This window comes from Chiloscyllium punctatum, chromosome 23, assembly GCF_047496795.1.
Source record: "Chiloscyllium punctatum isolate Juve2018m chromosome 23, sChiPun1.3, whole genome shotgun sequence".
Taxonomy (NCBI): Eukaryota; Metazoa; Chordata; class Chondrichthyes; order Orectolobiformes; family Hemiscylliidae; genus Chiloscyllium; species Chiloscyllium punctatum.
Window position 1 is genome coordinate 50,655,315 of NC_092761.1, and position 24,173 is coordinate 50,679,487.

General features: G+C 40.7%; 1 protein-coding gene across 1 annotated transcript in view; it reads right to left on the reverse strand.

The window, feature by feature from the left end:
- Positions 1-24,173, reverse strand: part of tespa1 (thymocyte expressed, positive selection associated 1) — a 92,387-nt gene that overhangs the window by 53,563 nt on the left and 14,651 nt on the right. The window contains exons 3-4 of the mRNA XM_072592978.1: positions 21,956-21,998; positions 639-688 (exon numbers count right to left, since the gene is read on the reverse strand). Of these exons, the coding sequence (XP_072449079.1) occupies positions 639-688; positions 21,956-21,998 (93 nt within the window). The remainder of the gene's footprint in view (positions 1-638; positions 689-21,955; positions 21,999-24,173) is intronic.

The window sequence follows — 24,173 nt, forward strand, 5'->3', positions numbered from 1 at the left end:
ACAGGAGCGAGGAAGTTGCCTATGTCACAAATATAGTAGTGGCAATCTTTGATTTGAACGAAAAGCACATTACCAAAATCACAAATGTTGCCGAGAAAGAAAGAGGGAGTTCTAAAGAAAGATTACTGGATCCAAAATGTTTACTCTGCTTTCTCTCCACAGATGCTGCCAGTTCTGCTGAGTTTCTCCAGCAATTTCTACTTTCCTTCAGATCTCCAGCATTCACAATTCTTTGTTTTTAAAAAGAGGGAATCAGTATCTGTGAGTTTATACTATATATGACCCTCTTATGACTCCCAGCTTGTAAGAATGAAAATGAAAAGGCTGACCTTTTGCCATTTGATCCCTTGAAGAGTAAGAATGGACCAAGAATCCTTAGGCCACAGAATCTCCCACTCATTAACTGGCCAGCAGTTTCTGGTTAGACAAGACACCATTGACAAGGTCCACGATTTGCCAAGAAGCTCATTTAAGCTTACCAGTCAAGTCTTAATCAAGTGATTGGTGTACAATATGTTGAGTTTCCCCAGCAATGGGACCAGCAATTTAGTTGACTGCTGACATACCTGTACCTATAGTTACCCTCCAACAAGGAAAATTTCAGCCATATGGATTATCCCACATGTGATAAATTGTACCTTTTAGTCCAGGGGGGTTGCTCTCCTCCTGGAGGCTTCCTTGACGGGATCTGTTAAAAAAATGATGCAAGTCACATTTGATCTTAGATAAAATGAATTGCTGTTTGATAAAATATGCTTAATAAATCAAAAGCAGCACAGATTGCCAAAAGCAAAGAAGTCATTCCAGTTCAACCAATGCGGATCAGGATTTTGATTAACTTAACCTCATTTTTAATGAAGAAATGGAGACCGTGATTGAGAATATTTAATTAAGTTAATAAACTTTCAAAAGGAGTTGAACTTGAGATGTAGATGTAACTAGATGTAAGGGATTGTAACCTCTGTTAGCAAAATACAAAATTGCATAATATAAAATTAGCAATGGAACACAAAGTGGAAATTTGAAATGAATCCAAAATCAAAACATTGCAAATGCTGAAAATTTAAAAGAAAGACAGAAATGCTGAAAATACTTTGCAGGGCAATCAGCAACTATGGCTAATAAAACAAGATTAATGATTCAGAATATTCAGGATAGGGATATAACACAGGGCAGGAGTTATTGCTGGGGGAAAGTCAATTATAATGGCAAGATTTAGGATGCATGGGATGGGAAAGGAAACTGCAGGATGTGGCCGCAATTGAAATGTGGAGCTTATTTAAGGAACAGCCACTGCATGTCCTTGATAAGTATGAACCTGTCAGACTGGGAGGAAGTGGTTGAGCGAGGGAGCCGTGGTTTACTAAAGAAGTTGAATCTCTTGTCAAGAGGGAGAACAAGGCTGATGTTAGGCTGAGATGTGAAGACTCAGTTAGGGCGCTTGAGAGTTTCAAGTTAGCCCAGAAAGACTTAAAGAGAGAGCTAAGAAGAGCCAGGAGGGGACACGAGAAGTTGTTTGCAAAAAGGATCATGGAAAACCCTAAGGTTTTCCATAGATGTATCATGATTTGGAGATGCCGTATTGGACTGGGGTATACAAAGTTAAAAATCACACAATAACCTGGTGTTGTGTGATTTTTAACATAGATATATCAGGAATAAAAGAATGATGAGAGAAAAATTAGGGCCAATCAAGGATAGTAGTGGGAAGTTGTGCATGGAGTCCGAGGAGATAGGGGAGGTGCTAATGGAATATTTTTCATCTGTATTCACACTGGAAAAAAACAATGTTGTTGAGGAGAATACAAGGATATAGCCTTCTAGACTAGCTGGGATTGAGGTTCACAAGGAGGAAGTGTTAGCAATTCTGGATAGTGTGAACATAGGTAAGTCCCCTGGGCCGGATGGGATTTATCCTAAAATTCTCTGGAAAGCCAGGGAGGAGATTGCAGAGTCTTTGGCTTTGATCTTTATGTCGTCGTTATCTACAAGAATAGTGCCAGAAGACTGGAGGATATCAAATGTTCAAGAAGGGGAGTAGAGACAACCCTGGTATTTAAAGACCAGTGAGCCTTACTTCAGTTGTGGGTCAACTGTTGGAAAAGGTTATAAGAGATAAGAATTATAATCATCTTGAGAGGAATAATTTGATTAGGGATAGTCAACATAGTTTTGTGAAGAGTATATCATGCCTCACCAACCTTACTGAGGTCTTTGAGATGGTGACCAGACAGGTGAATGAGGGTAAAGCGGTTTATGTGGTGCTTATGGATTTCAGTAATGCATTTGATAAGGTTCCCCACAGTAGGGGATTGCACAAAATATGGAGGCATGGGATTGAGGGTGATTTAGCAGTTTGGATCAGAAATTGACTAGCTGAAAGAAGACAGAAGGTGGTGGCTGATGGGAAATGTTAATCATGGAGTTCAGTTACTAGTGGTGTACCGCAAGGGTACATTTTGGGACCAGTGCTGTTTGTCATTTTTTATAAAAGACCTAGATGAGGGCATAGAAGGATGGGTTAGTAATTTTGCAGATGACACTAAAGTCGGTGGAGTTGTGGATAATGTTGAAGGATGTTATAGGTTACAGAGGGACACAGGCAAACTGCAAAGCTGGGCTGAGAGGTGGCAAATGGAGTTTAATGCAGAAAAGTGTGAGGTGATGTACTGGGCTAGTGATACTCATGATCTCGGCCAACGTTGTCTATCTTATATGCTGCAGGTAAGGATGTCCTGAGGTCTGGTATATTGGTGAGATTGAGCAGAGGCTACGGCAACAGATGAATAGACACCACACAACAAGGCTCGGGTGACTGTCTGTGTGGAGTTTGCACATTCTCCTCGTGTCTGTGTAGGTTTCCTCACGTTACTCCAGTTTCCTCCCACAGTCCAAAGATATGCAGGCCAGGTGAATTGGCCATGCTAAATTGCCCATAATGTTAGATGCATTAGTTAGAGGGAAATGGGTCTGGGTGGCTTACTTTTTGAAGGGGTGGTGTGGACTGGTTGGGCCAAAAGACCTGTTTTCACACTGTAAGGAATCTAATCTAATAACAAACGGCAATGGGCCCAGCACCAAACTCCTGAGGCATACCATTAGTCACAGACCTCCAGTCTGACAAGCATCCTTCCACTCTTACCATCAAGCCAATTGTGTGTCCAATTTGCCAGCTCTCTGTGCATTCCATGTGATCTAACCTTGCAGAGCAGCCTACCATGTGGAACATTATCAAAGGCCTTACTGAAATCCATATCGACTACGTCTACCACATGCCCTCATCAACCTCCCAGACACAAAGCCATGCTGACTACTCCTATTCAAACCTTATTTTTCCACGTTAAATACAGAGGAGAAATATTCATTGAGGACCTCACCCATCGCTTGTGGGTGTCCCTTTGTGGATGTTGGTTAGCTCAGTTGGCTGGACAGCTGGTTTGTGATGCAGAGTACTTCCAACAGCAGGGGTAAACTCCCACATTAGCTGAGGTTACCATGAAAGACTCTCCTTCTCAAGCTCTCACTATTCTATCCCTGTCCTGGAATGCAGATAGGACATTATACTTTGTCTATCCCCATGCCGTAAAAAAAAGTTCCGGTTGATATTTCATCCAGCAGAGGGTGACCGAGGGGAAATGGCATTACTTTAGTATTCAATTAGAATCTGGAAGCAGTCACCTGTACTGAAAAGTGGATAATCATTGCTTAAAATTTAAATTCTTCCAAATTTCATGTTTTGTGAAAACTTTGAATTGTCCCATGCACACCACTATCCCAGATTCTTTTATTGTTTAGTTTAGTTTCCCTACAGTGTGGAAGCAGGCCCTTCGGCCCAACCAGTCCACACCGACCCTCCGAAGACCAACCCACACAGACCCATTTCCCTCTGACTAATGCCCCAACACTATGGACAATTTAGCATGGCCAATTTACCTGACTTGCACAGCTTTGGACTGTGGGAGGAAACTGGAGCACCCGGAGGAAACCCACGCAGACATGGGGAGAATGTGCAAACTCCACACAGACAGTGTCCCAAGGCTGGAATCGAATCTGGGACCCTGGTGCTGAGAGGCAGCAATGCTAACCACTGAGGCACCGTGCCGCCCCTGAGGCACCGTGCCGTCCCACTGTGTTGTGAAACTTGAAAGGGTTCAGAAAAGATTTACAAGGAGGTTGCCAGAGTTGGAGAATTTGAGCTACAGGGAAAGGCTGAACAGGCTAGGGCTGTTTTCCCTGGAGTGTCGGAGGCTGAGGGGTGACCTTATAGAGGTTTACAAAATTATGAGGGGCTTGAATGAGGTAAATAGACAAAGTCCAGAACTAGAGGACATAGGTTTAGGGTGAGAGGGGAAAGATATAAAAGAGACCTAAAGGGCAACTTTTTCACGCCGAGGGTGGTACATGTATGGAATGAGCTGCCAGAGGATGTGGTGGAGGCTGGTACAATTGCAACATTTAACAGGCATTTGGATGGGTATATGAATAGGAAGGGTTTGGAGGGATATGGGCTGGGTGTTGGCAGGTGGGACTAGATTGGGTTGGGATATCTGGTCGGCATGGATAGGTTGGACTGAAGGGTCTGTTTCCATGCTGTACATCTCTATGACTCTATGACTCTAAATCTGAAAGGAACCACTTGGATTCATTCTGTGATCGAAGTCATTTTTGGTGATGAGAATAGAATTCAGGAAAATCTATAAAATAGGGGAAAAGCAATCTGATGTCCTGGAGACCTTCCATATTCCAGGGCTCGAGGTTCAGGTCTGTAGCTGAATGTTTTGATGATTTGGACCCCCAAAAGGATGGGGAATGGTTATTACTAGAAAAAGGATAAACTACTAAGAAGTCCGGAGGTCAGATTTCTGTGCTGTGCAAGCGCACTGAACCTTAGAGAAGTGTTAACTCTTTGTGGTGTGGTTTGAATGCACCTTTGTTTATTAGTTGCTAAATGCCGTCTTGTAAGATTTGCGTGTTTCTGTTCCTTGGAACTCAAGATCTGGGGATGCTTTGCAGTTAGCTTGCATCTTGGAAAGGTATGGTGATTTTAAGTGTTTATGTGTTTGTATCAGCCTGGGCGACTGGAACTGGAAAAAGCAGAGCAGTTCAAGCAGCATTAGAGGAGCAGGGGAGTCAATGTTTGACCCTTTGTCTGCAGTCCTTACTATCTTCATGTATCTGTGTTGGACATGTATGGTTGTAGTGTCCTTTTAAGAAACAATCAGTGGTTGAGTAATGCAAAAATCTGCAAAATGTTGATTCAAAAATTTGGTTTGTAAAGCTTGACCTTTTTGAATTGGCTCCATGGTGTATTTGGACTTCGGTATTATCATGCTTGGAATTTCATTTTCTATCCAGAGTAAATTCGAAACATTATTTTAAAATGAATCAATCTTTCATTCTGGATGATAAGATTGACTCATTATTAATATCCAAGTGAAAGGGACATTGGAATGTTGAAAATGCAACTCTCTGTTGGCGAGGAGTTTAAGAAACACAAAAGGGTTGGGCTTTTCCTCCTTTCAAGGTGGAGAAGAGACGGATAATGTAATTACATGCAGGAGTTAATGCCCAACTCCCCTTTTTATTCTGAATCTGTACTATTAACCTGATATGGTATAAATTAACCTGGTATGACATGGTTGACGTGGAATGGATGGAGATTTTTTTTAGAAATTGGAGACACTGAGGGCTGAACGTGTTTGTGGACATTCAATGTCACAACACAGTGATGGATGAGGCACCCTCAACCCATCAAGCCATTCATCAATAACGCATTTCAGTGTTGGGGAAGTACTGTGGGAATATTAATCGTAGTGATGCCAGGCATCTTGAAACTACTGAGCCTGGGTACACTTAAGCACATTATGACACAAATTATAGTGAGACTCACATGTCGTGGTATTCCGAAACATTTAAATGAAATAGTTACCTGAAAATTTAATGGAATTCTGAGAGACCGTGAAGTGTATGCACACGGTCTCAGTGGTTTCAATGTATACAAAAATGGTTAGTGATTTTAAGGGACTGAACAGAATATTGAATTTACATTGACATACATCAAATATCTAGAATGAGTCAGCAAGTAACTCCAAAAAAAAAAGGGTCATCTTAGAGAAAGAACAAAGTAAGTATGTTGTGTCTGAATTAAACAGAAATGCTTGACTTCTGGTTTGAAATGTCATAAAATTTTGTATCATGAGCTACAGATCTCTAGAATTAGATACGGTGATAATAGTTAAGTTGCAAACTGGATGAGATGAAGTAATTAAGAGTGGAGATTGGTGACAGAAGACAAAAAAATTTAGAATAATGGGTTGCACATCCTTCTGTCTGTGAGGGTTTCTTCCGGGTGCTCTGGTTTCCTCCCACAGTCCTAAGCTGTGTAGGTTAGGTGAATTGGCTGTGCTAAATTGCCCATAGCATTCAGAGATATGTAGGTTAGGTGCATTAGTCAGAGGTAAATATAGGATTGGGGGAAGGGGCTGGGTGGGTTACTCTTCGGAGGGCCAGTGTGGACTTAGAGTTGTTGAGAAGTACAATACGGAAACGGACCCTTTGGTCCAACACGTCCGTGCTAACCCAATATCCTAATCTAATCATTTATATTTGGTAGCACTTGGGCCCATATCCCTCTAAACCCTTCCTATTCATATACCCATCCAGATGCCTTTTAAATGCTGCAGTTGTACTAGACTCTATCACTTCCTCTGGCAGCTCATTCCATACACATTTCACCCTCTGGGTGAAAATGTTGCCCCTTCTGTCCCTTTTATATCTTTCTCCTCTGACCCTAAACTTATGCCCTCTAGTTTTGGACTCTCCACCCCAGGGAAAAGACTTTGTCTATTTATCTTATCCATGCCCCTCATGATTTTATAAACATCTATAAGGTCATCTCTCAGCCTCCAATGCTCCAGGGAAAACAGTTCCAGCCTATTCAGCCTCTCCCCATTGCTCAACCCTCCAACCCTGGCAACATCCTTGTAAGTTTTTTCTAAGCCCCTTCAAGTTTTGCAACATCCTTCCGATAGAATTGCACACAATATTCCACTATTCCCATTTATCTAAATTAAACTCCATCTCCCACTCAGCCTATTCTTCCATCTGATCCGTTGCTGGGCTGAAGGACCTATTTCACACTGTAGGGATTCTATGATGCTATGTAGAGACTCCATGATTCTACATAGGGATTCTATGATTCTATGAAGACTGAATTGGTGATCAAGGCCGAGGAACCTCGTGGTGAAATGAGTAAAACCTCAAAAATCATTTGGTAAGATTAAGTGGTCTTGGGATACGAATGCATGTGAGCAAAAGTGAATATTCCTTGGAGGTAACAAACATGATACGGTGCAAGAACATGCACTGAAGACTGGGTCTTAGATATGTACACCTACTTGACAAAAGGATTAATGTGGCTTGGAAGAACACAAGAACATAATTTAAATGATAAGACACTGACATAAAACCCACTGAGAAACTGGCCTTCAAACAAAATAAAAAGTGTGATTGGTTATTATGTCAAAATGTTACAGAAATGAAAGAATTTGTGTTTTGGGTGAAGGAATAGTGGACTGAGTGAAACGGTCCATCGGATGATATACAAATACCCTACCTTGAGCATTTGTATGACCAAACAGTAGGTGAAATTGTAATGTATTAGGACAGTTAGTGTATGTAAAAGAATCTGGATTAGTGGTGCTGGAAGAGCACAGCAGTTCAGGCAGCACCCAAGGAGCTTCGAAATCGACATTTCGGGCAAAAGTCCTTTTGCCCGAAACGTTGATTTCGAAGCTCCTTGGATGCTGCCTGAACTGCTATGCTCTTCCAGCACCACTAATCCAGAACCTGGTTTCCAGCATCTGCAGTCATTGTTTTTACCTCGTGTATGTAAAAGAAGTCTAACTAAGACTCAGGTGGTGTAGGAGTCTGTGTTAAGGGAATCCTGGAAAAAATAAAAGTTGAAAGTAAAAGAAGTTGAAGGTAAAGCCTGATGAACATTAGAGCTGTATTGTTTGATACCATGTAAACTGTAGCTCAAAAGGGGGTTTCTGCATTTGGAGGTAGTTACCACACAATGCTACTACAATCATTCAGAAAATTGATCGTACATCGGAGGTGGGATAAAAATATAAAAGTTGCCCCCCAAAGGCCACTGTGACCAATGGTTTGATGATACACCATATTGTTGTCCTATTCATATTAATGTTAGTTATTTTTGTTTTAGTTTTAATCTCCTAGCATAGGTTACACACTATTATTTTTCATTCTTGCATGGCTGTTGCTATCGCTAATTTGCGTTTGCATTTGCAATTGTAACATGCACTGTCAAATATCATTGGGCTGGATTGTATAGGATGGGCCGGAGGCTAAAATTAATGATGATGTTCAACAGCTGCATGAGGAAATAGATTATATAGGATGGGCTGAAGGGCTAAAACTGTTGAAGATACTTGACAGGTGCATGACCTTGAATGAGTCCAGGCTGAAGATGGCTGCTGCAGCTTGCTGTTCTTAAGCTGTGTTTTCTGTACTAGCCAGTAGTTTTGCCTTCTGTTGCTGTTTTCCGTGCCTTGCTGTTTGTTACACTGCATAAGAGAGAAAGTTTTGTTCCAAGTCATTGGACTTCACCTTAGACTGGGATTGTAAATGGTGCCAGGAACAACCTAAGTTTGCAGACCAGTGTTGATTGAGGGGTCCCTGATGGGCAGAAGGGTGTAAGGCTTATTGATTTGTTTTTCTTCCCTTTTCACCTTCTATTATTACTCAATAAATATTCATATTTAAGTAAATTATCGAGCCTTCTCTTCACTATATTCAACTGAATGTGAAAAAAAAACACTTGGATCCACACTGATCAAAGACACTTGGCTGCATTTTTGAATTTTCTAAAATCTATACTTAAGATAAAACATCAGCAATTGTATTTTCTTTACCAGAAATATGTATTTAGATTAGATTACTTACTTAGATTTTAGATTAGATTACTTACAGTGTGGAAACAGGCCCTTCAGCCCAACAAGTCCACACCAACCCTCCGAAAAGCAACCCACCCAGACCCATTCCCCTACATTTACCCCTTCACCTAACACTACGGGCAATTTAGCATGGCCAATTCACCTAACCTGCACATCTTTGGATTGTGGGAGGAAACCGGAGCACCCGGAGGAAACCCACGCAGACACAGGGAGAATGTGCAATTGAATTGAATTGAATTGAACCCGGGTCTCTGGCGCTGTGAGGCAGCAGTGCTAACCACTGTGCCACCGTGCCACCCACTGATGTATGTTGCTTTTATGTTAAAAGGTTGCAAACGTCTCATAGAGCCATAGAGTCATACAGCAGAAAAACAAGCCTTCAGTCCAAGTCATCCACACTGATCACGTTTCTCAAAACAAACTCATCCAACTTGCCTGTATTTGGCCCATTTCCCTCTAAACCTTTCCATTTGTCTACCTATCCAAATGTGTTTTAACTATTGTAACTGTATCTGCATCTAAAGTTAAACAGCTATACAAAACCTTGTTTCAACCTCACTTAAAGTACTGTGAGCAGACCTGGGTGCCACAATTTCAGAAGGATATGTTGACATTTGAATTTGGTCACATAGTTTTATGAGAATATTGCTTGTACTTCAGCAGTTATGAAGACAAATTAGACTTGTTTCTCTCAAATTTAGAATGTTAAGTGATTATCTGATCAAAGTATTCAAGATAATAAAAGGAAAATACAGTTTAGATAAAAATATGTTATTGCTATTGGTTGGGGATTCTAGATCTAGGAGGCATATTCTAAAAATTAAAGTCAGACCATTTAAGTCAGGTTTAGGAAACACTTCTGCATATAAAGGGTGATAGAGGTTTTGAACTCTCTTCCACAATTGAGAGATCAGTTGTGGAAAAGTGAAATTAATAATTTTTTGTTAAGCAAAGGTATCAAAGAGATAGAGGTGATAACCATTATAGCAATATATGGCCTTAGGCCACAGGTCAGCCATCACCCCACTGAATGGTGGAAAGGCTCAAGGGGCTGAATGGCCCAATGGTAGTGGTTGCAAAAAAATCATTGCCAGGGTGGGATGGATCTTTGAGAATGCTAGTGGCCTTTCCTTGATAGTGGGCCCAGTAGATGAATGCTATAGATGGGATGTTAGCCTTTGTGATTGTCCAGGCCGAGTTCACCATTCTCTGTAACCATCACCGATCTTAAATGGTACAGTTGCCATATCAGGTAGTGATACATCCAGACAGAATGCTCTTGATGGCGCACCTATAAAGGTTGGCAAGGGTATTTGCCATCATGCCAAAATTTCTCAGCTGCCTGAGGAAGAAGAGACGTTGGACCTTTGTAACCACTGCGTCCACATGAAGAGTCCAAGAAAGTTGTTGTGGATGACCATTCCTAGGAGCTTAACACTCTCCACTCGTTCCACTTCTGTTCTGTTAATGTGTAGAGGGGCATGAGTAACATCCAGCTGAAAGTCAATAATGAGTTCCTTGGCTTTGCTGGCATTGAGACAAGGTTGTTCTCAGTGCACCATGTTTCCAGGTCTTCCACCTCCTGTCTACAGTCAATTTTGTCGCCTTCATCGGTTGTGACAAATGTGAAAATTTCCTTTATCATTGCTGTCAATAGTACTTGCCTTTCTTTTTATCGATAAAATAACACACTACCAACCGTTTCAATGCAATCTTCTAGTCTGAGAATAGGGTATACATCCACCTTTGTGATTGCACTAATTTTTCTATAGTCAACACATAACACAACTAAGTTATCTGGTTCAGGAACCAATACCAAAGGAGAACTCCAATGACTGTAGTTCAACTGATTGATTGATATCCAATATGTATCAAGTTTTTTTTTGCTACTTTGGGTTGTTTCTTTGAGTTTGGTTTATTGTGTCTGAATTACTGACATCAATGTCATGTTCAGTTAATAACACCCAAGTATATATTTACATTCAAACATCTTTGTATCTTCTGAACAATCTAATTGTATCTCCCTGTTGATCTTTCTCCAGATACCATTTCTCTAATATCTCTGAATTTATTAATCTAATAAACTGGAGGAAGTGAACTTCCTGCTGTTAGAACATAGATCGTAGAACATAGAACAGTACAACACTGCACAGGCCATTTGACCTTTGGTATTGTGCCACCCTTTTACTCCACTCTAAGATCAAACTGGAGGGCATGTCTTATGGAGAAAAGGTTGAGGGAGCTAAGGCTTTTCTCAGTGGAGTGAAGAAGGGTGAGAGGTGACTAGATCAAGGTGTGCATGATAATGAGAGGCATGGATAGAGTAAATAAGCAGACTTTTTCCCAGAACAGAAATGGCTATCACAAGGGTCCATAATTTTAAGGTGATTAGAGGAAGGTTTAGGGGAGATGTCAGAGGTTGGTTCTTTACACAGAGAGTGCATGGAATGCACTGCCAGCAGTGGTAATAGAGTCAGATACACTCAGGACATTTAAGCGACTCTTGAATAGCTGCCTAGATAATAGTAAAATGAAGGGTACATAAGTTAATTTGATCTTAAAGTAGGATAAAAAGCCGACTCAACATCAAGGGCTGTGCTGTACTGTTCTATGTTCCATGTTTATGTTCTAATTGCAGGAAGCTCTCTTGGGAATTATCCATTTCTCCTTTGCTGTCATTCTTTGTTCTATACCCCTATACTAGACTTTATAACTGACACACTTGTACATTCTCATTACATTCTTTATGACAGTTTCAACATGTTCATTTGACATAATGAAGTCTTCTTCCTATGATCAGTAATATGAATTAGATATGTTACTGGACTAGCTATTTTAATTACTTTCTAGTGATCACTGAATTTTGCTTTTAGAAGCTCACCTTGTAAAGGAAGCAGTACAAAAAATACTCCGGCTTTGAGTTTCTGATTGTTGAATGTTTAACTACTCAAATGTGGACACATACTCGAACATTGAAGATTAATTTTTCTGACTTAATAATTTATCTCAAATCAGCTTTTCGAGTTATTTCATGGCCGCTAGCTAATTTAAATGGGCTGAAGACAGTGCATGCATTTTGAAAACCCCCATTGCAAATAGGAGAAAACCTAATCCTTTGTACCAATCATTTGGCATTCATAACAAGAGGCTTTGAGGATGGTTTTGAGAATCTGGTAGTACATCTCCAAAATACTTTGGCAATATTCAGTAAATTTCAATTCAATCCCCAAATAACTGAAGATATCTTGAAAAGTTCTTGACAGGCTGCATTTATGTTAGTGGAGTATGAGTGAAAAACTGTACTAGTTTGTTCCACCGCTACCATAGTTCTGACTGTTTTTAAGGGAATAACTTCTGAAACATCAGTCGTCATTTCTATAGTGGAAGGACATAATCATTTCTGGCTTTTAATTTATGTATTGATCCCACACAACCCTTAATGGTCATAACTTAATGGTTGGTCAAAAAACAGTTTGGAATTAGGGATGCTGGTTTAGTTACATATTCACATTAACCCACATTTGATAAATATGGCATGCGTTACAAAGCTGCTCAACAACTTTATGCAATTTTGACCAATTAAAATATCTTTTTTTATCAACATCTGAATCTTTCTGATCCCTACATCTTGACATGGGAATTTCATGTGCTTCTCAAAATATCTCTCTATGATAACTGGTATTATCATTATCTAACATCCATTCTTCCTCTGACGGTCTGTGAGGAGGCCATCAGCATTTTCTCACATCATTCCTTTCTTAATGGACTCTTCAAGTTCTCCAGATTTCCTTCAGCTTTTACTTTAGTATGCATTAACTATGCTAATTTATTGAAAATAAGATCTGTTTTTTGTGCTTCAATTAATGGTGTCATACTTCACCTTTGAGGAAAGTGTCAGCTACCTTTTCATTTGTTTGTGGTACTACATCAACCTTCACTGATTTTGATTAATTATCACATAAGGAAAAAACATAGAATCCCTACAGTGTGGAAGCAGGTCATTCAGCCCATCAAGTCTCTGAAGGGCAGCCCACCCCGATCACCCCTCTCCCTATCTCTGTAATCCTGCATTTCTCATGGTCAATACACATAGCCTGCACATTCCTGGACACTATGGCTATTTAACATAGTCAATCCACTTAACCTATACATCTTTGGACTAGTGGTAGACAGTAGTACTTAACCAGTACTAGCTAGGAAAAGCAAACAAACTACTCTGTGTTACTGCTACTTACCAACAGGTGGAGATAGACCACACAACTCGTGAACAGGATTACCATGACACTCATGCAACTACAGTACAGGAAACATCAGCAAAATAGATCTGCAAAAGATGAAACCCGACATATCCAACACACCCCAATTCTACAGACTACTCAAGGTTCACAAAACATGAGAACCCCATCGACCTATTTATTATATTACTCCCAGGGACACCTACTTACAGGCTAGCTATGGAGCTGCAAACAAGACTGGAACACCTAATAGAATACTCCAAACACTTTATTCACTCCTCCCAAGAGTTCCTCAACATCATCAGAAACATCACATTAGAATAGGATGAAATAGTGATTTCATCTGATGAAACAACACTCTTCACATCTGTGGACATTGCCAAGAATACCATTGCCATATTATTGGACAAAGGAGTTAGAATACCCAATGACACCAGCAGCATCAACAAAAACAACATATTCAAACTATGAGACCTATGCCTCAAAACTCACTTGTCATTCAATTGACAAGTGTACAGGCAAATAAATGGCACACCAATGGGGTCACCGATATCAGGACTGATAACAGAAGCAGTAATGCAGTGCTTGGAATGGACGACCCTCCCCTCCATCAAACCCAAACTCTGGATTTGGTATGTAGATGACACCTTTATCATCACTAAAAGGACAATCAGGTAGAAACTGATAAGTAATTCAGTGGTTATCTTGCATGTCTCAGTTAAGTCACCTTTCAATCTTCTTCTCTCTAATAAAAACAGTTTCAACTCCCTCAACCTTTCCTCATAAGAATTTCCCTCCATAATAGCAACATCCTAGTAAGTCTCCTGATAATGCAGTGACCAGAACTGCATGCAATATTCCAAGTGCGGCCACACAAGAGTTTTGTACAGCTGCAGCATGACCTCATGGTTCCAAAACTCGATTCCTCTACTAATAAAAGCTCACACACCATATGCCTTCTTAACAGCCCTATCACTCTGGAAGGCAACTTTGAGGGATCTTTGGACATGGACACCGAAATCTCTCTGCTCATCTGAACTACCATTCGCCCAGTACTCTGTATTTCTGTTACTCCTTCCAAAGTGAATCACCTCACACTTTCCTGCATTAAACTCTATTTGCCACCTTTCAGCCCAGCTCTGCAGCTTATCTATGTCCCTCTGTAACCTACAACATCCTTCGGCATTATCCACAATTCCACTGATCTGAGTGTCATCTGCAAATTTACTAAACCATCCCTTATGCCCTCATCCAGGTCGTTCATTAAAATGACAAACAGCAGTGAACCCAAGACAGATCCTTTGGTGTTTTGGTTTTAGTTCTCAGAGGAGGGGGTCAACCTCCGCTTTGTAACAGTGACCATAACTCCATAAGATTTCAAGTAGTCATGGAAAAGGACAACAGTAACCCTCATGAGGGTACTGAATTGGGCAAGGGCCAATTTCATTCAAATTAGACAAAACTCTATAATGGGCTCTTGCCCAAAACGTCGATTCTCCTGCTCCTTGGATGCTGTCTGACTGGCTGTGCTTTTTCAGCACCTTACTCTCGACTCTAATCTCCAGCATCTGCAGTCCTCACTTTCTCCTAGCACCTGTGTAATTTGGATTGAAAGCAGTTACTTGAGGGCAAATACATGTGTGGTATGTGGGAGGCTTTTAAGTATCAGTTGATTAAAGTGCAGGGCAAGCATGTCCCTGCAAAACTGAAGGATAGGGATGGTAGGATTCAGGAACCATGTAAGACAAGGGAAATCGTAAGCTAAGTCAAAAGGAAAAAGGAAGCATATGATAAATCAAGGCAGCTTCAAGTTGACCAAGCCCTTGAGGAATATCGAGAAATAAGAAAGGATCTTAAACACAGTATTAGAAAGCTAAAAGGTGTCATGAATTTTTTTTACTGAAGTGGATCAAGGAGAATCCTAAGGCTTTTTATGCATACATTAGAAAAAAAGAGGAAAGCAAGGGAAAGAGTAGGCTCAATCAAGAGCAAAGGATGGAAGTTATGAAAGGAACCACAGAAAGTGGGAGAGATTCTTAATGAGTAATTTGTATCGGTGTTCACCAAAGAGACGGACATCACTGAAGATGAGGTCAGGGATGAATATGTGAATATTCTAGAGAATGTAAAAGTTAAAAATCACACAACACCAGGTTACAATCTAAGAGGTCAAACCAGTCCAACACTGGCATTTCCAAATCTAAAGAATGTCAGCATATTGAAGGTGGAAGTTTGAGTATCTTAAATTGCATTAAGGTAGACAAGTCCTCAGGGCCAGTTGGTACCTACCCCACAGGCAAGGGAAGAAATAGAACATTACAGCACAATAAAAGCCCTTTGGCCCTCGGTGTTGTGCTGACCTGTGAAACCAATCTGAAGCTCATCTAACCTAAACAATTCCATTTTCGTCCATATGTCTATCCAATGACCATCTAAATGCCCTTAAACTTGATGAGTCTACTACTATTGCTGGTAGTGTGTTCCACACCCCTACTATCCTCTGTGTAAATAAACTACCTCTGACATCTGTCCAATATTTATCACCCCTCAATTTAAAGCTATGTCCCCTCATGCTAACCATTACCATTTGAGTAAAGAGGCTGTCACTGTCCACCTTATCTAATCTCTGATTATCTTATATGTCTCAATTAAGTCAGCTTCTAACCTTCTTCTCTCTAATAAAAATAGCATCAAGTCCCTCAGCCCTTCCTTGTCAGACCTTCCCTCCATACAAGGCAACATCCTGGTAAATCTCCTCTGAACCCTTACCAAAGCTTCCACATCCTTCCTATAATGCAGTGACCAGAACTGTATGCAATACTCCAAGTGCAGCCGCACCAGAGTTTTGCACAGCTTCAGCACGACCTCATGGTTCTGAAACTCAGTCGCTCTACTAATAAAAGCTAACACATTGTATGGCTTATTAACAGCACAGTGGCTCAGTGGTCAGCAATGCTGTCACACAGTGTCAGGGACCCAGGTTCAATTCTGGCCTTGGGTAACAGTCTGGGTAGAGTTTGTGCATTCTCCCTATGTCTGCATGGGTTTCCTCAGGAAGAATCATCTCACACTTTTCTGCAATAAGCTCCATTTCCCAGCTCTGCAGCTTATCTATGTCCCTCTGTAATCTACAACATAATTCAGCATTATCCACAATTCTACTGACCTCAGCATCATCTATAACTTTGCTAAACCATCCTTTTTTGCCCTCATCCAGGTTGTGAGTAAAGTGTTGGGAAAAGTTAAAAGTTATAAGAGATTTCTAATCATCTAGAAAGGAATAACTTGATTAGAGATGGTCAACAGTTTTGTGAAGCGTAAGTCGTACCTCACAAACTTTATTTGAGTTCTTTGAGAAGGTGACCAAACAGGTGGTAGGGGGTACAACGGTTGATGTGGTGTTATGGATTTCAGTAAGGCATTTACTCATCCAGGTCATTTATAATAATGACAAACAGCAGTAGACCCAAAACAGATTTTTGTAGCACTAGTAACTGAATTCCAGGATGAACATTTTCCATCAACCTCCGTCTTCTTTCAGCTAACCAATTTGCCTGATTCAAACTGCTAAATCACCCAATTTCTGCAATAGCCTACCATGGAGAACCATATCAAATGCTTTACTGAATATTCCTGAAGAAGGGCTCATGCCAGAAACGTCGATTCTCCTGCTCCTTGGATGCTGCCTGACCTGCTGCGCTTTTCCAGCAACACATTTTCAGCAGTGAAAGATTTGGGCAAGGTGGAATTTTTAAAGTGCACCGAGGAAAGCTACTCATGCCAGTGTGCAGATAGACCTACAAGAGATGGGGCAATGGGAGGTCTAATTCCAGAAAATGAAGCCGGTCAAGTGGCTGCAGAGGTGAAGTACATAAATTGGGGGAAGGCCAATTTCAATAACATTATCTAGGACCTGGCAAACACAGTTACTTGCAGGTAAGTCTGAATTTGGAAAGTGGGAATCTTTTAAAAGTAGTTGTTGGGATTGGAGCGTGGTTGGCCAGGTGCCTTTCATTGAGTATAAAATCTTGATTTGGGCTGTTAATCTGGGCCAATTGGGGAGACCTCACTGATAGATATAAAACAGGAGATTGGCCAGTCAGTATGCAGGGTGACCAGTAACTGGAATGCCAATAACTGGCTTGTAGGAAAGTGACTGGGGGTAGTCCAGTCAGTACACGGGATGACTGAGAGCTGGCTACTTGACGATCAGTTCTGGAGGAAAATGGGCCTGGGGAGGGTCAGTTAGTATGTAGGGTGACCAGAGACAGGAAGGCCAATGACTGTCCTGCAGGAAAGCTAGCCTGAATGGTCTGATTAGTATGTGGTGCAGACAGGTATTCAATGTCTTTTTTTATAGCTATATTGAGTCTGTGTTCTATGCATTGTTTCTCTTTTGATTGCACTGTCTTACCTGTGTTTGTTACTGTTATCTTTGTAATGAATGGAAGTGGGATTTGAGGTTTGTCCTCATCTCCCTGAAAACTGGTTGAACTGTGGGTTTTGGGGTTTGGCTTTGCTGCCCTTTCCCCTGAATATAGTGGTTTTTTTGTGAACTGCTGATTTTTTTTTAATTGTTAACTGTATTTTATACTGTTTAATAAAATAAAAAAGAAACAGGAGATTCAAAGAGTCTTCTCACTGTAGGGAATAGCTCTGAGATGGTTTGTCAGAGTCCCTGTACTATGCACATGCAAATAAAGGGAGATGCGGTGACAGGATACTGGCCTCTGTACTTTAGTGTGAATTCAGGGCCAGACGTTCATCTAAGGGTGAAGGGCAAGGGAACCCTGTATGTCTAGCGATAGTGAGTTTTATTAAGGAAGTATATATCAGAATAACATATTAAAAATCAGGGGAAGGCCTTCAAAATTATGGAGAATGTGGGTAATTGCTTAAACAAGAAATTGCTTGAGTAAAGGGGGTATGAAATACTTTGACAGATAGGATGAAGGAAAATCCCAAGACTTCATGTCAGTATATTAAGAGAAGGGGCATTACCAAGATACTCTTTCCTATTTAGACAGTGGTAAGGGCCTACCTGCTAAGGCAGTCAACTCTGCCACATTAGGAAGATTTAAACAATCCTTAGATAAGCACATGGATGATTTTGGAATAGTGTAGGGGGACGAGCTGAGAATAGCTCACAGGTCATGAAGGGCCTGTTCTGCGCTGTATTGTTCTGTTCTATTAGAGACTAAAAGAGCAAACTATACAGGGAGCTAATGGACATGGGTGTGGTCAAAATTGAATATTTTTCTTTTTGTAAGCATTGCGGCTGAAGATTTCAGTTAGGCTGGTGAGCCTCTAGAACATGTTAAGATTAATAAAGAGGAGGTATTAGATGCTCTTGCAGGCATAAAGGTGCATAAATCTCCAGGGCTTGTGGAGGTGTATCCGAGGCTACGTTTGGAGGCAAAGGAGGAGATTGCAGGGCCTGTGAAGGAGACACTTAATACTACTTTAAATTTAATTTATTTTTATTTAATAATGCTTTTTATCATTTATATAAGTGATTTACATGTGAATATGAGTCATGCTTAGTAAGTTTACAGGTGACACCAAAATAGGTGGTGTAGTGGAGAATGAAGAAGGTTTTCAGAGTACAATGGGACTTTGATCAGATGGCCCAATAGGCTCAGGAATTTCAGATAGGGTTTAAGTTAGATAAATAGAAGGTGTTGCATTTTGGTTAGATAAACCAGGGCAGGACTCTTAGGTCACTGGGAGTGTTGCAAATGAAAAGACTGAGGGGTGCAGGTGCATATTTCCTTGAAAGTGGAGTCACAAGGTGGTGAAAAAGATATTTGGCACTCTTGCCTTCATTGATCAGAACAAAAATCTTTTCTCCCCCTGACAGACATACCTAAGACCAGAGGATAAAACTTAAAGCTGAGGAAAGTGATTTACAAGACATCTGATAAAGGTTTTTTCACCTGGACAGTGGTAGAGTAATGCAACATGCTGTCAAGAGGATGGTGGAGGAGGCAGCTGTACTGGCAATATTTAAGAAATATCTGGAAGAGCACTTAAAATACTAGAGTATTGTAGGTAATTGACCAAGTGTACGTAAATGGAATTAGTGTATTTAACGTTTGCTGGTCAGCAAAGAGATGGAGGCTAAAGGGCTTGTTTCTATGTTGTATGACTCAATAAGACTATGTTGTATGACTCCCATGAGTAAATGTGCTGAGACTTCTGGGGGGGGTCCAATGAGCATTTTGGGTTATCCACCAGAAGTCAGACATAGCAAGTCAGCTGGGGACTATGTTTGCAAGTAGGTGGACTTCCAAAACTATTATTAGAATGACATCATGGTCAGCATGACATGATGGGCCAAAGGGCATGTTTTCTGTTCTGTTGTGAGATGCAGACTGAAATCTGATATTAGAGAACAAGCTAAATTTGACTGGTTCCTAAAATGTTCTGTTTGTTTTTGAAATAACTTCAATATCCCACCACCTGACACTTCTGTTTATATCTGCCAGCCAGGACTCCCCAATTGGACAAGCTTAACAGACCCAATCAGAGAACTCAGTTTATGAAATCCATCTGGCTATCCTAAACATGACAGTTTGTCAATCACTATTATTATTATTAAAATTCAAAAAATCATGCTTTTTGCAGATGTTATTAAAAAGACATTAAGAAGCATCAGAAGACCTGGGTTTGCTCGATGTTACATTATTTATTAATTTACTATTTTCTACAAATAAGTGGATTTCTCAGGGGATAAATAAACTAAATTATCAGACGATGTTGTGTTCAGACCCAGAACCCAGACTCTGGGTTCAAAATTCCCATTTATCACTGATAGAGCTGAGTGGGAATTGCCTCCACAAAGCCTTTCCAACTTGTCTCAACAGCAAGTTACTTTATCTTTCAATCATCATTTCCATGTTTTACATCTGCAATACATTGCAAATTCAACCTGTTTAACAATAATAAAGAAGTTTCTGCTTCTGAAGTAATCAAAAATAACATCACCAGCACTTCAAGAGTTTTGAGTGAAATAATGTGGTCCCATGTGGATTTGTAAAATGCTAATCACAATTGAGTAACGTGATTAAACCTTTTGATGAAGGAACCCAGTGAAACTCGATGAAGGGAATGCATTGATTTTTTTTTATACTGGATTTTAGCAATGAAGATTGTTTTAGAAAAGTAAGGCTTGGAATAGAGGATTCATGACAACCTAAATTTTTTAAAAAAAGTTTACTTTAGAATAGAAAACAACAAGATGTGGTAGATGGGTATTGTTCAGCTTGGAGGAAGGTCCACATTGGTATCCCCAAGGATCTGTATTAGCACTGCTGTTTTCTGCTATTTATAAATAACTTGACTTTTGGAATATAGAAGAAATGTGCAAATTTTTACAATGATACCAAACTTGGAGTTGTGGCAAACTCATTGTAACAAGAAATAGATAGGCCAGCAGAATGTTCATGCAAGAGATCTTGGATCTAAAATTAGAAGTTTGAGGTGATGTATTTTGGCAGAATGTTCAGGGGGAGGCAACTAAACCTAATGACACAGTTCAATAAGAGTGATCTTGGACTTCAGTGGAATTAATCTTTTGAAAGTGATCGGCTGGTCTCCCTGCTATAGGACTGATGTTGTGAAACTTGAAGGGTTCAGAAAAGATTAGCAAGGATGTTGGCAGGGCTGGAAGGTTTGAACCATAGGGAGAGGCTATTTTCCTTGGAGCATCAGAGGCTGAGGTGTGACCTTATAGAGATTTATAAAATCATGAGGGGCATGGATAAGGTCTTTTCTCCAGGGTGATGGAGTCCAAAACTAGAGGGCATAGGTTTAAGGTGAGTGGGGAAAGATTTAAAAGGGACATCAGATGTATTTTTTTTCACACAGAGGATAGTGTATGAGCTGTTGGAGTAATGGTGAAGGCTGATATAACCACAACATTTCAAAGGCATCTGGATAGGTATATGAATATAAGGGTTTGGAAAGATATGAGCTAAATGCTGGCAAATGGGACTACATTTATTTGGGATATCTGGTCAGTATGGATGACTTGGACTGAAGAGCTGTTTCTGTGCTGTACATCCCTCTGACATATTGAGACAATGTTTCCTATGGGAACCTGAGCTTTAAAAATAGAGGAATTGAGTCCAAAGGCAAGGATGCTCTGGTGAAACTTTATATATATAGCAGTTTTGTGTTTACTTCCAATCAACATACTTTAGGAAGAATGTGAAAGTCCTTTACAGAATTCAAAGAAGATTTAAGAAGAATAGTTCCACGAATGAGGAAATTTATTACAAGATTAGATTAGAAAAAAATGGGTTAATTCTCCAAGGAACAAAAGACATTGAGAGAGATTTGACAGAGATGTACAAGATTATGACAAGTTTGGACAAGAGAACTGTTCCCATTCACTGATGGGTTTTGAGAAGGGAACTAAGAGTGAGTCAGGGAAGAGGAAGCAATGTTTGTCTATGTACTCTATCAACACCTCTCATCAAATTAAAGGCCACCTTTGAAAGGAGTTATTGGAAAAGTAGGAGACTAGAATTTCTTGATTGTTCTTTTAAGGAGCAAGCTTCCTACAATAACGTAAGACCACAGCGATTATAAGACAGCTGATGAGAACTGAAACATTCTGAAACATTCATTTCATTTTCATAGTTGCAAATGCTAGCAGATCTTCTGAGCATTTCCAGTATTTTCTATTTTTATTTCAGATTCCAAAGTTGAAACAGCTTCAGAATTCAGACATCTTACCCACAATCTTCCAGCCAACTTTTTATTTTGTCAACAGAATCTCCTGTGGAAACAAACAAGAAATACATAACAATCAGAGAGAGATAGTGAGAATACAGTGCAACAAAAACTCACTCACTCCCATTCCTGATGGTTCAATCTGGCCCAGCTATGCAAATCTAAACATCACTACCTGACTGAATGAAGTACGAGGCAACTGACCTGATGATGAGAGAAGGAATATAAATCATAGGATCCTGAAAATAAAGCAAAAGCAATTGGTTTTGGATGAAAAGGTTACTTTCATAGAGTGATGAGTGAAAAAACAAAATTCCTGGAAATGTATTACATGAGGAAATGAGGGCTAAAGTGGAAAGAATCTCTGACAGAATGATTCACCTGACTGTTGTGGTCTAGACCAGGCCTCCTCAAAATATATATAGCTTTTTCTTATTTTAAAAGTAAATGTGAGGTATTGTATTCCAGAAGCAATTCACACTGTAATTAAAATTAGAATCCCTGCAGGGTGGAAACAGGCTCTTTGGCCCAACAAGTCCACACTGACCCTCCAAAGAATAACCCATCCAGACCCATTCCCCAACCCTATATTTACCCCTGACTAATGTACCTAATCTACACATCTCTGAACACTATGGGTAATTTAGCATGGCCAATTCACCTCAACTGCACATCTTTGGATTGTGGGAGGAAACCAGAGCACCCGGAGGAAACCCACATAGGCACAGGGAATATGTGCAAACTCTACACAGACAGTCACCCAAGGCTGGAATCAAAACCCGCGTCCCTGGCTCTGTGAGGCAGTGGTGCTAACCGCTGAGCCACCGTGCTACCCATAATAGCTAAAATACAACAAAATAACAAAAGGGATAATTTAACTCTATTTGAAAACGTAACACAGTAGTAGATATAGTAACCTTTATTTATTTAATTAATTGTTCTAGTATAGTAACATACCATAAACATGGCCTTGACAAATTCAGAAAACAGACTGCCTCACATGCAAATCCCACAGCAGGCAGTATTTGGCTGTAACCGAGAGAGAAAAATCATAGCTTGTTCTTCTTCCAGACTCCAACTGCAAATGCTGAAAGCTAAACTAAAAATTGTGTATCAATGGAAATTCAGGCTACTTCTACTTTTCCAACTTTTAAAAATATCCCTAGGCCTCACAAGCTGTTTACTCTAGTGGTTCTGATAGATTGCTCTATACTTCAGTCTTTTCAAATCAAAAGGGCAAATTTACCTCTCAAATCATCAGAAGCCCCCTTAAAAAACTGAACCATCAACATCCAAAGATGGCTTCATTTTTTAAAAAACATTAGACCAATACAATTAGTACATAATCCATATACATTACACTGACTCTAAGCAGGCACCCGCATTGGCCCCAGCTATGCCTGCCTCTTAGTAGGATATGTGGAACAGTCCATCTTCCGCAGCTACACTGGCACCACCCCCACCTTTTCCTCCGCTACATCGATGACTGTATCGGCGCTGCCTCATGCTCCCACGAGGAGGTTGAACAGTTCATCCACTTTACCAACACCTTCCACCCTGACCTCAAATTTACCTTGACTGTCTCAGACTCCTCACTCCCCTTCCTAGACCTCTCCATTTCTATCTTGGGCGACCGAATCAACACGGACATTTACTATAAACCGACTGACTCCCACAGCTACCTAGACTACACCTCCTCCCACCCTGCCCCCTGTAAAAACCATCCCATATTCCCAATTCCTTTGTCTCCGCCGCATCTGCTCCCAGGAGGACCAGTTCCAATACCGAACAACCCAGATGGCCTCCTTCTTCAAAGACCGCAATTTCCCCCCCCAGACGTGATCAACGATACTCTCCACCGCATCTCCTCCACTTCCTGCTCCTCTGCCCTTGAGCCCCACCCCTCCAATCGCCACCAGGACAGAACCCCACTGGTCCTCACCTACCACCCCACCAACCTCCATATACATCGCAACATCCATCGTCATTTCCGCCACCTCCAAACGGACCCCACCACCAGGGATATATTTCCCTCCCCTCCCCTATCAGCGTTCCCAAAAGACCACTCCCTCCGTGACTCCCTCGTCAGGTCCATACCCCCCACCAACTCAACCTCCACTCCCGGCACCTTCCCCTGCAACCGCAAGAAATGCAAAACTTGCGCCCACACCTCCCCCCTTACTTCCCTCCAAGGCCCCAAGGGATCCTTCCATATCCGCCA